Here is a 14,709-nt window from a genome sequence, read left to right as displayed (position 1 = left end):
ATGGTTCTATAGAAACCTCATTAACATAATTCATTAAATTCCTTGAAATTAACCAATAGTCTATACGTGACTGTTGAGAGAAGATTTTTTTTACACCATGTAAACTGAATTTTTTCTGGACACTTATGTCTCCATATATCAATCAAATCAAAAGTAGAACATAAATTATATAATTCTGGAAGAACAGACTTGTTACTTGGACGGGGTGGATAACAATCCTTTTCAGAATCCCATACTGTATTGAAATCCCCTCCAAGTACTAATTTTGCATTGCTATATCGTTCCACTGTTTTTTCAATTTGTTCTTCAAAGTTCAAAAATAATTTTTTATTTTGTGTAGTAAAATTACTTGCATAGATATTCCCCAAAATAAACAATTCAGTATTCTTTTCAACTACCAATATTACCCATCTACCCGAATCATGCATTTTAGTTTGAATTATTTTCCCCTTAAATGTACCTTTTAAGATCGCAACACCAGCTACTCGATTACTCCCATATGACATCCATAAATCATCCCCCCATTGACTCTTCCAAAAACTATAATCTGACAAAGATGCATGTGTTTCCTGAATATAATAGAAGTCACATTTAAATTTCCTGCAAAACAAAAATACTGCTTTCCTTTTCAGCAAATCACGAATTCCCCTGACATTTAACGATAAAACTGACAAAGATACCAATGTGCTATTAGCAACCTTATAGGTTTAACAAATGTGAAACAAAACATGTTCCTAACACCTCAACAGTATAACTTCAACCTAAATTGACCTTAATAATACTTTACTTAAATCAAAACCTCCAAAAATACTGCACAACACAACATTATAGTGATATTTCAATTAACAAAGATCTAATCAGTCTGTAAATTGAGAAAAAACAAAAAAACATACTATGTTCTAAATGTCATAACTCCAATAACGACCGCACTGTCACCGACCTGTCCGTATGCAGTTCCCGATCAAGACATTCACATATAACTTTACTCTTATTTAGTCTTTAAGGAGGTATTTCCTTTCCATCAACGAAGGCTCGTACGCCTACGAAGTAAGCCTTCTTTCCTACCTGCCGAGCAGCCTCCACCTTTGGCCACAGTTGTTTACGTATATCTTTGTCAATGTTTGTTAAGTCCTCGCCAAACCGTAGTTCCTTGGACTTTAGGTAGGTGCTGGTTTTCGCCGCTTTCCAAAGCAAATCTCGTAAGGATCTGGATACAAACTGGATAATGATGGTTCTCCCTCTCGTGGCATTTCCATCCATTTTTCTTCCTCTCTCTTAAAATGTAAGAGAGTGTAAATGTCAGCAGCATCATGTGTAAAGAATGAAGTCTGTCAGGTAAAACAAGAGCTTATCGATGCAGTTCAGTCAGTCTGCTATTTTATTCCAACCGTTACTCCTGATAGGAGGCTTCCGTAAATATTTAGTGTATACGTAGAGTTACGCTTCAACTAAGTTTAATGGTGCAACACAAAAATATTTAGTAGTGCGTAAGTTGTAACTTAGTGCCCATTTACGTCAAAACTAGTCTATGTTGTAACTTGCGCACAGCTGGTGCAATTGGCCCCAGGATATGTTTGTTTTTTATATAATTTGGATAAATAAATATAGTTATATTATTTATCTATATATATATATATATATATATATATATATATATATATATATATATATATATATATATATATATATATATATATAAATATAAATATATAATAGAGAGAGAGAGAGATAGTTAATATATAATAAGAATTATAAACAAATATATTTATATATATATGAGCAATAGTGTGCACAAGTGTGTAAATAAAAAAGAAATAACATAGTGTCTTTAAAAAGTGGCTTTAGTAGTGTCTTTAGTGTCTTTCACTCAATCCATATTATTACACACTAATGGATCCTTTCTCAATACCAGATACAACATATTATTTATATATAATGATACCTATTGAACAACAATATTTAAATTAACAACAATAGCCATTATAAATGACAGCAGGAAATAAACACAATTGTACAATTCAGTCAAACGTACAAAAGCAGTGCTCTACAGGATGCAAGTTAAATATAGCCTTAATATTGAATAATTAAATTTAACATAGCCCAATTCGATTTTCTCAGTAACAAGCAATAGATTAATAAGACCAAAGATTGACCATTTTATGTACCCAAAATGAATTATATCTCATGTTTAACCACTATAAGAGCCAGCGGCAAATCCTCGAAGCACTGGCTGAGATGAAGCTGTTCTCGGCGGGTAAACGAGCACTGAACGACCGCTGACGCCTGGAGCTCGCATCTCCAAAAACAAATTGTAAATAAAATAGGTGCTATGAATATATATGAGTCACATATTTCAGGTCTAAACAACTACATTCTCGCCTAAAAAAACTCTTAAAACTACAGTTCGTGGTGTAAGTGTAGTATTCGCTTCAAATGCGTGATACAAACGGTTAAAAGGTAGAAGTGCTGTTATCACTAGAATATCGCACGGCTCTCAGCCAATCAGATTCAAGAGCCAGAAAGAACTGTTGTATAAATATAAATATATTGAATATTATAATATAATAATATATTATGTATTATTATTAATAAATATCTTTTATATATTTTATTTATTGGTATTTTGGAAAATAAATAAATAAATAAATAGGCTTCTGTTGTACTTATGATGAGTATGGGGTGAGGGTAATGGTTAGGTAAAGTTCATTTGCAATCTGTATTTAAGGTTATTAAATGGTTATATGTCTTGTCTAATATGCAGGTTTATCAAGCATAATATGTGTCATAACTGTTTCAATACGTTTTGATCAGGTTCTGGAGCCGCAGGGTTGTCCGGGGTTATGTGAAGGAGACTTGATGGTGGAGATTAATCAGAAGGGTCTCCAGGGACTCAACCACACACAGGTGGTGCAGCTGCTCAAGGACTGTCCAGTGGGAACAGAGGCTACGCTTGTCATTCAGAGAGGAGCAGCAGCAGGTGCGCACATTTCCACCCTTCATTTTTGAAACCAAGTTAATCAGAAATGTACTGAAGGTTGCCTGAAATCTATTCTGGACTTTGGCAAAATGAAATGTTCACTGAAAAATGAAAATTCATTTACTCAGCCTCGTGTTTTTTTTTCTTCTTTTCTTCTGTGGAGCACAAAAGGAGAAATTTTGAAGAAATTTTTTAACTGCACTTTGCAATTGGGTGGTTGGTGGGGGGTGGGGGGGGGGCTCCGAAACCTGCTAAAAAAACACCATAAAGCTTTCATAAAAGTGTCCTTAAGGCCTGTGCATTATATTCCATGTCTTCTAAAGCCTTTCGACAGCTTTGTGTGAAAAAGAAACCATTTTCATTTAAAGCACATTGTTATTGCGGTTTGAAGAGGATGTTGTCCAAAGCTTTCTTTTCCTCAAATTGACCAGGTATGCTGATGATTATTATTTAAAGATGACAGAATATTAATTTTTGGGTGAAATGAGGAAAGTAACTTTGTATACATCAGTGCCTCAGTTTTCAGTCTTTTCTAAGCTCTTTGAAGATCAGCCTAATTTGCCTTAAGCTTTGATTTGGAAATATTTTGAAATAAGATGAGAGAAATACTCTTATTATAGAGTCCTCACAAACTAACCAGTACATCTCAATTTCTCAGACGCAAACTGTTTTCTTTCAGAATAACTAAAGCTGATGAGCTGTTTTGGGGCAATATTAGCAAAGCCTTCGCAAGATTGCACACTGTATCATCTCTTGGCTAGAGCTGGTGACAGTTATTAGCATATACAGACTGGAGCCAAGCTAATCTACTAATTCCATGCAAGTCCACTTATAAGAGTGCTTACTTTCATTAAAATGTCCATGCAGAGCGTAATATTTTATCACCCTTCATAATAAGGATATTCTTAGAGTGGAAATTAATGAGGCAATTAATAGAAACTATCTTGAAGAATGCTATAGTCTCTCCATGTGTACAGTAAGCCTGATATATGTTCTTAAGATGCTTGTCTGTTTCTCTGAACCGCTATCAATCAAGTAATTACTCCCACACATCCTGACAATTACACTGTGCGTCTGTTCTCACCTCCTCTGCGTGTTTAATGACTATATCGAAGGCTACGGTTTTAAAGGGCCGCTCGGCAAACACTCCAAGGCCTCTTGTAACGGAGCGAGAGACATCCCACGTGACTCACTGGCTAAGTGCGAGACCATTCAGTTTCCTGCCGGCGTTCTGCCAAGAGCCCGGCCAGCGCCGGCCATGTTCACAGCTCTTTTCCCCGGTTGTCTAATTAAAACATGACTCCCACACTGAGCTGGTGGAGATAAACAGGAAGACGAATCAGAATGCAGAGTGGGTGAAAGGGGGCGGGGCATTCAGGGAACAGGCCAATCAGAGCGTGTAACTTCCCTGCAGGATGCACTGAGGGAACACTCTGAAATAGATGCTGATTGAGGAGACGTAATTTATTCTTAGTGACGTGAAGTGTTTATATTATCATAATTTACATAAATTTACATGAATATATCTATTTAAAGCAGCAGGATGAATGGGCAAATAAATGTCAAGACAAGCATAATTTCACACCAGAACAAGAGCGAATAGCCACACTTCTTAGTAGGTTTGAAATACTTTTCAATTAATCTTTTTAAATAAATAAGAAATGTGTGTGTGTATATGTGTATATATATGTGTGTATGCAAAAAAACAACTCAAAAAATATCTTGTAAATATTATATTTCTGCAAAGTTATTACTTAGTAACTAAAATTACTGTTTTATGGTCAGAGCAGTGTTGTTACTATTAAATAGTTTTCAATAATTGAAATAAAGCTGAAAAAATAAAAACTAGGTGCAAAAAAATCTAAAATGACTAAAACTGAAATTAAAATAATTAAATACATTTTAGAAACATTAAAATTTTTTTTTAAAAATGACAAAATCACAATGAAAATGAACAAAATTACTAAAACAGCATAAAATTCATATGAAGTTTAAATTAATTTAAAATATTAATTCAAATAATACAAAAATTATTATAAATATTACAATTAATGTAAATAATACTAAAATAACAAGGAATCATTGTTTCAACCAGCTGTTGTTGACGATTCAAAAATGAAAAAAGTAAAATACGTTGAAAACTCTAATTGAAAATAAATCAAGACACTGTTTTCACTAAATAAACAAAAGAAAAAATAAATATATATTTAATCTTGTTTTGTTTATATGCTCCATTTGAACAAAACAATACATAGAAATAATAAATAGCAATATTTACGTACATGTATTTCTGCCAGAAGCCAAAAGCATAAGTTATTGGATTGCATTTGCACACATGTGCCTGTATGAACACAACTTTTTGCAATAATTGCATTAGATTTATTTCTGTTAAAATCTGAAATGATCTCATTTGGCACCACACTGCCGAGGGAGGTAAATGCAATAAGAAATGCATTTAATTCCGAATGTTTCCAAAGTACTAAAAGAATCATTAATGGAATCATTAAGGAACTAGAACTGTTTATGATTCCCATTTCGAATTCTTCAAGCATTTCTCTATCTTATTAGTGCAGCAGTCAGAGCACAAAATCACTGTCCATCTTTTGTCAGGATTATTGACACCTCATGTAGGACTGGACAGGCAGGTGCGAGGTGATAACTATATTCTTCTGACTCTCCGGACTGTTTGAAATATCATCAGGGCCATGGCATTTCAGCAGTGCCGGCAGCTCTCTTACATCCTCTTGGCTCTATTCCATCTGGGTCTCTGAATACTCGGAGCTGACAGTCACCCCGAGTCCCTCATGATTCCATCTGACTCAACTTTTAGACTTCACCTGAGAGAGACTCGTGACATGAACGAAACCCAAGGACACATGAGGCGCACTGCGCTTGCACCGCGCAACTGATGCCATTGACAGAACATGGCCTTCAACTTTTAATTTTCAGTTTTTTGAAGGTTATTTCAGTGCTCAAGTCAGATTAAAAACAATCAAAAAAATAAGTCTTGCATGCAAGCTTCACCGAAGTTCTTTGGTCTTTGTTGTCCATATGGCATCTTTTGTGATGCATTGGGGGAGGATGAGGAGTTATGGAGTGGCACGACTGTGCATATTTGCCCGAGGCTTTATGTTTAGCCCTTCGCTGCCAAGTCGTGTCCTGGTCATATAGCGTTTGATGTAATCCTGTTAGTTTAAGTAGGCATAAAAATGCCTTGCCCCTCTGCCTTATTCTACAAATACTCACGTACACACACCCAGACATACAGGCCACACACATGCGTGTGTATTTTCATGCACACACACACACAATATAGTTCATGTGATTGAAAGAAACAGGTATGAGACCAAGAAATGAAAAGTCATAACTCATTATTCTCACAGCACCTCCAGCCATGGTATAATCGCATTGCAGTTGAATCTTAAACAACCTTCTTCTTATTACAGTCAAATCACAAATGCGCATTATGCGTTTTATTGTATGGGGAACTTAATATTAAAAAAAAAAAAAAAAAAGTATTATGGTATTACGACACTGTAAAAATAACGTCAGAAAATAATTTCTAATCCACATTTTCTTCTCGGGTAAATAGGTAGTATGTCAATAAATAAATCTGTTATAAATAATGAGTTTTTGATGTATTTAATGGAATAAAAAAAATATCGATAATAAGTATAGCTGCAAGCAGCAATTAAGGGGCCAAGCACGAAGAAGGCAGGATAAGTCATGCCAAGATGGCTGGGAGCATCAGACCAACTGCAACAATGAGCAATTAAAGACATATTAAGATGATTTTTGGCAAAAAGGCTGAAAAATCATAAATACACCCTAATGAATATACCTTTTGGTATACTAAACTGGTATACTTAGTCTTCTAAATTGGAACAACTAATTTTGTACTTAATGCACTTTAATTGTGCGGAAGTAGTGCTGAGGTCCAACTAAAGATATACTTAAAGGTGATAAAGAGGATCTTTTCGTCGACTGAGAAACCAAAGACTGTTACTGAGTTTTTTAAATGAGCGCATGCGTAAGAACAACCCCCCTTCCTTTCGAGGGAACGCCTCCCAAAATTCACGCACGAGTATTGGAACACGAGTGTTTACCATCGGCATTCGCTGTGTCGTGTTAGTGGATTCATTATGTCGGACTCACCGCAGGTAACTCATAATCTGCAGTTGTTACTCCTGTCTCCGGACAAAAATATTGCATGCGGCGTCTGTGGAGTGTGGAAAGTTACTGGAGCGCGCAGCTGCGCTCGTCTCTCACAAGGAACGTCACGGCAGTGATTGACAAGCCAGAGGGCCAATCTTTTACACGATGATCGCGTAAACGATTGGCTGATGTTTTTAAGGCCCTACCTCGTGCACAGATGATGTATATTAATATTATTCCTTTCAGTGCACCTAATAAATAGTCTTTTATCAGTTAGTAAAGACAGTTTCAAGTAATATTGCAAAAATGTATGAAACAAAACATCCTCTTTAGCACCTTTAAGTATATTTGATTGTGCTAAAGTGGAACTATTGCAAGTATACTTTTGGTACACTTTAAATATCTTGCATTAAAGAGCTTCAGAGTCATTTTGGCGGACAAGAAACTGATATCTAAGTTCTCGGCATGAACCTAGGAATCTATTAAGTTCATTACAATAGGCAAAATTAATAAGTTATTAGCATTTTTGGAAATGTCATTATAACTTTTGACCACAAGGTGGCGATGCCCTGGAACTTTTTGAGTACCTTCAGGGGATGGTGCTGAAGACACATACCGAGGTTTGTAACAATACACCAATGCGTTCATAATATATAGCATTTTACAACAAATATCAAAATGGCCGACATGGGAAAATTGGGTATCGTTCGACTTTATATACTGCACCGAATCTAAAGAGAAAGTTTTTTGATTTTTAGCCAAACCGTTAAGAAGTTATAAGCAAAAATGTCCATCTCCTGACCACTAGGTGGCACTGTGCCAAAACTGCAGGCACACTCAGGTCATGGTTGACATAACACAAACCAAGTTTGGTCAGAATACGCTAAAGGAGATAGCCTCATATTCATTTTGGCGTGCTTTTCGTCGAATTTGCTTGTGCGTTGTTTGAGAACAGTTTGACGAATCAACTTGAATTCCATCATTTTTTGAGGATGATCTGGTTCAATTTTTTGGTCTAGGAGAAATTCGAAAAAGTACGTTTTGCAGAAAATTCAAAATGACAGGTAAAATTAATGGAAAATCGTCTTGAGCCAAGGAATCAGAGGAAAAAGAATTTTTGTTTCTAGCCCTTGCGGTTCAAAAGTTATTAGCATAAACATGGTGCAACTTTGGACAGTTGGTGGCGCTAGAGGGATTGAGTTAGAGACTGCAAATTTGTGACAATTCAGACTGTCCTCTACCTATGTGCCAAATTTCATAACTTTCCCGCAAGCGGTTCTATGGGCTGCCATAGACTCGAGCGGAAGATGTATAGATGTATATAATACTAATATGATGTGCAATTTTACTACTGATATAAGGAAGCGATACTGAGCTATTCGGAGGCTACAGTGGTATTATAGATACATCACATTATGATCATTCAGAACTGACTGAAAATCACAAGAGTTGTAAAAATCTAGTTTAGTGTCTGTTTTCTCTTTTACAGAGTTTGGCTTCTGCTCAAAGCTAATCAAAACTAATGATGTAATTACCTCACAAATAAATGCAATAAACTTTCCTCACTTATGAGCCTACAGGACAACAAAGTGAAGAGATGGGGACAAATATTATGTGACCATTATGAAAAATTTATTTTACTCTTTAAGGAAGATCTAATGATATTAATCTTTCTCTTTATTTCTCCGTCAGGCCTCTTCTCTCCCTGGGATCCCACAAAACAGGTGAGTGGATTGAAAATATTTAGTTTCTCAAACATCTGTTTGTTTTTGCATGTTCTTGAACTGAGCTTGACATTAAACTGCTGTAACTTCAGAGGCTCATAAAGTGCGGCTTTAGTAAAGATTCAACCGTTCGGTTCCTTTCACAGTTCTCACACATGCTTCACTGATGTGGATGGAACCTGATCTCATGAGAAAACATAACTTTATGAGGTTGCAATTTCGTATAAATTAGTTCGATGTGATTTGTACAGAAACACACAATTTTTAGTAGGGATGCATGATACATTGGCCACCATATCGGTATTTGCCGATATATGTTCATTGTTAATGTTATCATTATCGAACTAATAAGAAAATTTGGCTGATATATTAAAGCCTATAAATAATGGATTATTTCCGTTGTTAAGGGAAGAGCGCATCCACAACGGAGTTATACCTTTGTGACTATAAGTTCACCTGTGCATTTGCAGCTTTTTGTTTTGTGCAGTTGTAAGTTGTATTATTATGTTTATTTTGTGTGTGTGTATATATATAATATACACAAAATAAACATAATAATACAACTTAATAATACAAATGGTTATGTGTATGGGTGGACTGTCATGATGGCTTTTTTTCCCTCTAAAAATTAGGGATGCACCGATATGAAAATTTTGGACGATACCGATAATTCTTTATATTTGAAAGCCGATAACCGATATATTGGCCGATAAATCGAAATCTATATTCTATTTTATATATATATATATATATATACACACATAGAATATCGATTTCGATTTATTATATATATTTATTTATTATATATATATATATATATATATATATATATATATATATATATTCGATTTTATATTTATATATATATATATATATATATATATATATATATATATATATATATATTTCGATTTATCGGCCAATATATCGGTTATCGGCTTTCAAATATAAAGAATTATCGGTTATCAGTATCGTCCAAAATTTTCATATCGATGCATCCCTAATTTTTAGAGGGAAAAAAAGCCATCATGACAGTCCACCCATACACATAACCATTAATGGGACATAAGCAGATCATATGAAAACATACCAATGAGATGTACGTATTCAAGCAAATTAGCCACCAATTCAAAACATAGAATAGTTATGAAGTGCCTTTTTTGTGCCATTTTTACATATAGTGCAACTAGTGTAGCCCAAACCTTGAACTAATGACTCTTATGAACCAGTTCTTTTTAATAAATCAAACACATACAGCGCAACCAGGCCCTGTCCCAAATGGAAACCTAAGCCCTCGCGATCTTCCTCCGAGGCCACACATTTGTGACATAACACCGCTTTGACTGTTGGGTAGAAGTCTGCTGCGGAGTTTGTGGGCTCGACAAAAGTGTGCATCGAGGGAGCATATTGGCCGCAAAGGGGGCACTCGTGAGCACCCTTCTAAAACCTAAAATGACAAACGGGACACCCTACAGTCTTAACGGACGCACACACGGCGGCCATTGTAAGTCCATAAGATTACAAATGGACATGAAGTGTGCCATTTGGGACAGAGCCCAAGAGTTGTCCGATTTCCAAACAATTGACTCTGAGTTGGTTCTTTTTAGTGAATTAAACACATGCAGTGCAGCAAGTGTGGTCTGATTCCTGAACAAATGACTTTAATGAGTTGTTCTTTTTAATGAATCAAATGCATATATATTGTAACAGTTGGAAAAAATGGAATTTTGGCGGTTGGCATTCTGTGTCAGTGTTTGCTGGAGAAATGATCAAATCATGTTTTCATGCAATGTAAGAGGATTTGACCACCTGTACACCTCCGGCTATCCGCTGGACTTTGCAAAGATCTTGGACTAGCGTCTGATGGCCGAAATCACTCGGCAGCTCAGAGTGATTGCAGCATCAATCTCCGATCGCTCTTAAAGACAAACAGCAGCCGCGAGTTCTTAGTCTCAGCACGTGTTCAGCTCCACGCTGGATAACACTCTGATGAAACCCGACATGGAGATGTCCCGGGTGACAGATGCATTAACGCAGTCGCCATGGGTGGCGTACTTAATCAGTATGCTTCTTGTGCTGCTGCATTAGCAAACAAAAAGCTTTAACTGACAGCAAAGTGGGCCTTTTTAATATGTGTGTGTGCGAGGCGTGCGCTAGAATGTGTTTATCATGAAGAGAAATTATTCAGAGCAAAGATTATGCAGGTGATACTCAATTGATATTCCTCCTCCTCTGTCCCCGAGACCTGCGGACTCAATCGTGCCGCCCTGTGATTTATAGCTCTGGCAGATTTAAAAACAAAACTCCTCATTTCTGAAAAAAAGATTCATTTGAAGTTTTAATATTAAAAAGAAAGTTCACACAAAATGAAAATTCTGTCATCATTTACTCACTCTCATGTCACTCCAAACCTGTGGGATTTTTTTTTAATTTATTTTATTCACTGATTATTCATTTCACAAAATAAACCACTTCAGCATGATATAAACCCTTTCAGAAGGGTTCAAAATTATCTTTTTGCCACTCTAGCCAATGGCGAGTGAAAATGTATTGTCCATAAATATTTCAAGAATGCCATGAAAAGGTATTTTATTGTTTTTTTTTATTTATTATTAAATATGTTTTATATATTTTTGTTCTTTTATTTATATACAGGAAAAAAATGAATAAATATATACATTTCTGCTTAAAACTCTGTACAGTTCAGGAAGCAGAAAATGTGTGTTTGTGTGTGTGTATATATATATATATATATATATATATATATATATATATATATATATATATATATATATAGATGTATGTATAGATAGATAGATAGATAGATAGATAGATAGATAGATAGATAGATAGATATGACATCCAAACTATGTAAGGTTGTACAACTAGATCTCTTTTATTGAATCCAAAAAGTTTTAATTATATTTTGCAACATATAAAGGTATTTTAAGGATTTTGAAGTGTCAAAAGGCCAATACAGCCATTTCATTTGTGATTAAAATATCTTAATAATGTAATAAATGTGTATATTTTTTATTCTGGCATTATTTTATAACGTCAACATAGTGCAAAATGGTATTAAAATTATGTGTAGAAGTCATTGCTTTGTTATGAGAAAGGATGTCCGGAAAAATGAATTTCATTGATGTCATTCCGAGTAACCAATATAAAGGGACCATTTTGGATCAAGTCATGCGGTCAGTATCATGTGACAGGATGTGACATCATTCAGACACCTGCAAAGTAAATAACTCTCTCTCTTAACTATCTGAAAGATTCATGTTGTCACTTGCTCATACGCATGTTCTGAAACATCAGGTCATTCGGTACAACCGCTATAAAACATGGAAAATGTTGTAATATTTTAAAAACTTGTACTAAATATAAAATGTTTGATTGTCCTTTTGCTAGCTAGATATCAGCCTGTTAGCATTGTTTGAAAATATCGTCATTCGGTAAATCCAAAATTTTGGTTAAACCAAATGACTCTTGTCGCTATCCCACAACACACAAATTTTCCACAGTGTTTTTAGTCCTCTGGTCTGATTTCCCTTAGTTTTACATGCCTTAATTGCATTGCAGGTCCACAAATGCTGTTTGAGAAACTAAATGGACTACACATCCCAGGTTAAGTTTCTCCGAAGCCTTGTAAAGTAATGAAAACATTTCATTTAGCACATTTAGGTATTTCTAGAACTAGCCTTGATATCTAATTTCACATGAGGTCACTTTTATGCCGGTGTGAGATACATCATTTTCAGGAAGCCATCCAGTTCAGCTGAATTCAGGGCTCGTAATGGAATTGGCAGGTTAAGCAGAGAGCTGCAGGTGAAATGAACAGCTCACAGGAAATAGGATCCATTAGCCCCCGGGGCACATGACTGTAGCACAGATACTTCACTTCACACTTTAGTCCCACACTTAGGGCTTAATTCTTCTCCCCCGCTGAACCTCCAGAGAGCGATTGGACTGCTAAACTATCTCCTCGCAGAAAGTAATGACAGGGGTCACATTTATGATACACCGAATGCTCTCTGCTTGATCTTTTAGAGGATCTACATGGGAGATTTTCACTACTTTTTAGTGTATGAATATGTATTATCTGCTCAAACCGGTCTATTGTCTGTATTGTCCTTGCAGTGGGACCCCCAAGGAAGCCCCCAGACCAGCTTGTCGGCCACTTTGCTCCCCCACGGTGCTCCACATCCCGGCCAGACGCTCCATCGCTCCTCTGTTCCGGACACAGAAGGCTTCCACCTGGGCAAGCCTGACCCCTACGACCTCTATGAGAAGTCACGTGCCATTTACGAAAGCAGACGTAAGTCAGAGCTTTTGGTGGGCGGTGTATTCTAATCATTTATATTAATTTGCTTAAAAATGAAGCAGTTTTAGGACCATTAGTTTTTGTTTTCCCCCAAATTCTGATGACTGTAATGCTTTTGGATGTTTTACTTTTTTTTTTGTAATTATCATTTTTCTCAACAATGAATCTCAATAAATTCTAATTACTGGTAAATAATTATTTACTGTTTATGTTATGTTATCTTATGCTATACTGTTATACTATATTATACTATATTACATTATACTGTACTATATTACACTATACTATGTTATACTATATTATACTATATTACATTATACTATACTATATTACACTATACTATGTTATACTATATTATACTATATTACATTATACTATATTATACTATACTATATCTTACTATACTATGTAATACTACAAACCCGATTCCAAAAAAGTTGGGACACTGTACAAATTGTGAATAAAAACAGAATGCAATGATGTGGAAGTTTCAAATTTCAATATTTTATTCAGAATACAACATAGATGACATATCAAATGTTTAAACTGAGAAAATGTATCATTTTAAGGGAAAAATAAGTTGATTTTAAATTTCATGGCATCAACACATCTCAAAAAAGTTGGGACAAGGCCATGTTTACCACGGTGTGGCATCCCCTCTTCTTTTTATAACAGTCTGCAAACGTCTGGGGACTGAGGAGATAAGTTGCCCAAGTTTAGGAATAGGAATGTTGTCCCATTCTTGTCTAATACAGGCTTCTAGTTGCTCAACTGTCTTAGGTCTTCTTTGTCGCATCTTCCTCTTTATGATGCGCCAAATGTTTTCTATGGGTGAAGGATCTGGACTGCAGTACCTGGATCCTTCTTCTATGCAGCCATGATGTTGTAATTGATGCAGTATGTGGTCTTGCATTGTCATGTTGGAAAATGCAAGGTCTTCCCTGAAAGAGACGACGTCTGGATGGGAGCATATGTTGTTCTAGAACTTGGATATACCTTTCAGCATTGACGGTGCCTTTCCAGATGTGTAAGCTGCCCATGTCACACCGACTCATGCAACCCCATACCATCAGAGATGCAGGCTTCTGAACTGAGCGCTGATAACAACTTGAGTTGTCCTTGTCCTCTTTAGTCCGGATGACATGGCGTCCCAGTTTTCCAAAAAGAGCTTCAAATATTGATTTTTCTGACCACAGAACAGTTTTCCACTTTGTTACAGTCCATTTTAAATGAGCCTTGGCCCAGAGAGAACGCCTGCGCTTCTGGATCATGTTTAGATATGGCTTCTTTTTTGACCTACAGAGTTTTAGGCGACAACGGCGAATGACAAGGTGGATTGTGTTCACCAACAATGTTTTCTGGAAGTATTCCTGAGCCCATGTTGTGATTTCCATTACATTAGCATTCCTGTATGTGATGCAATGCCGTCTAAGGGCCCGAAGATCACGGGCATCCAGTATGGTTTTCCGGCCTTGACCCTTACGCACAGAGATTGTTCCAGATTCTCTGAATCTTTGGATGATATTATG

General features: G+C 35.9%; 1 protein-coding gene across 1 annotated transcript in view; it reads left to right on the top strand.

Moving 5' to 3' along the window:
- magi2b (membrane associated guanylate kinase, WW and PDZ domain containing 2b) overlaps positions 1 to 14,709 on the top strand; it is a 144,832-nt gene that overhangs the window by 106,867 nt on the left and 23,256 nt on the right. Inside the window, exon 13 of the mRNA XM_048157920.1 lies at positions 12,997 to 13,174. Within this exon, the coding sequence (XP_048013877.1) occupies positions 12,997 to 13,174 (178 nt within the window). The remainder of the gene's footprint in view (positions 1 to 12,996; positions 13,175 to 14,709) is intronic.

This window comes from Megalobrama amblycephala, linkage group LG15 (genome assembly GCF_018812025.1).
Source record: "Megalobrama amblycephala isolate DHTTF-2021 linkage group LG15, ASM1881202v1, whole genome shotgun sequence".
Classification (NCBI taxonomy): Eukaryota; Metazoa; Chordata; class Actinopteri; order Cypriniformes; family Xenocyprididae; genus Megalobrama; species Megalobrama amblycephala.
This window is presented reverse-complemented; position numbering and strand designations above follow the sequence as displayed.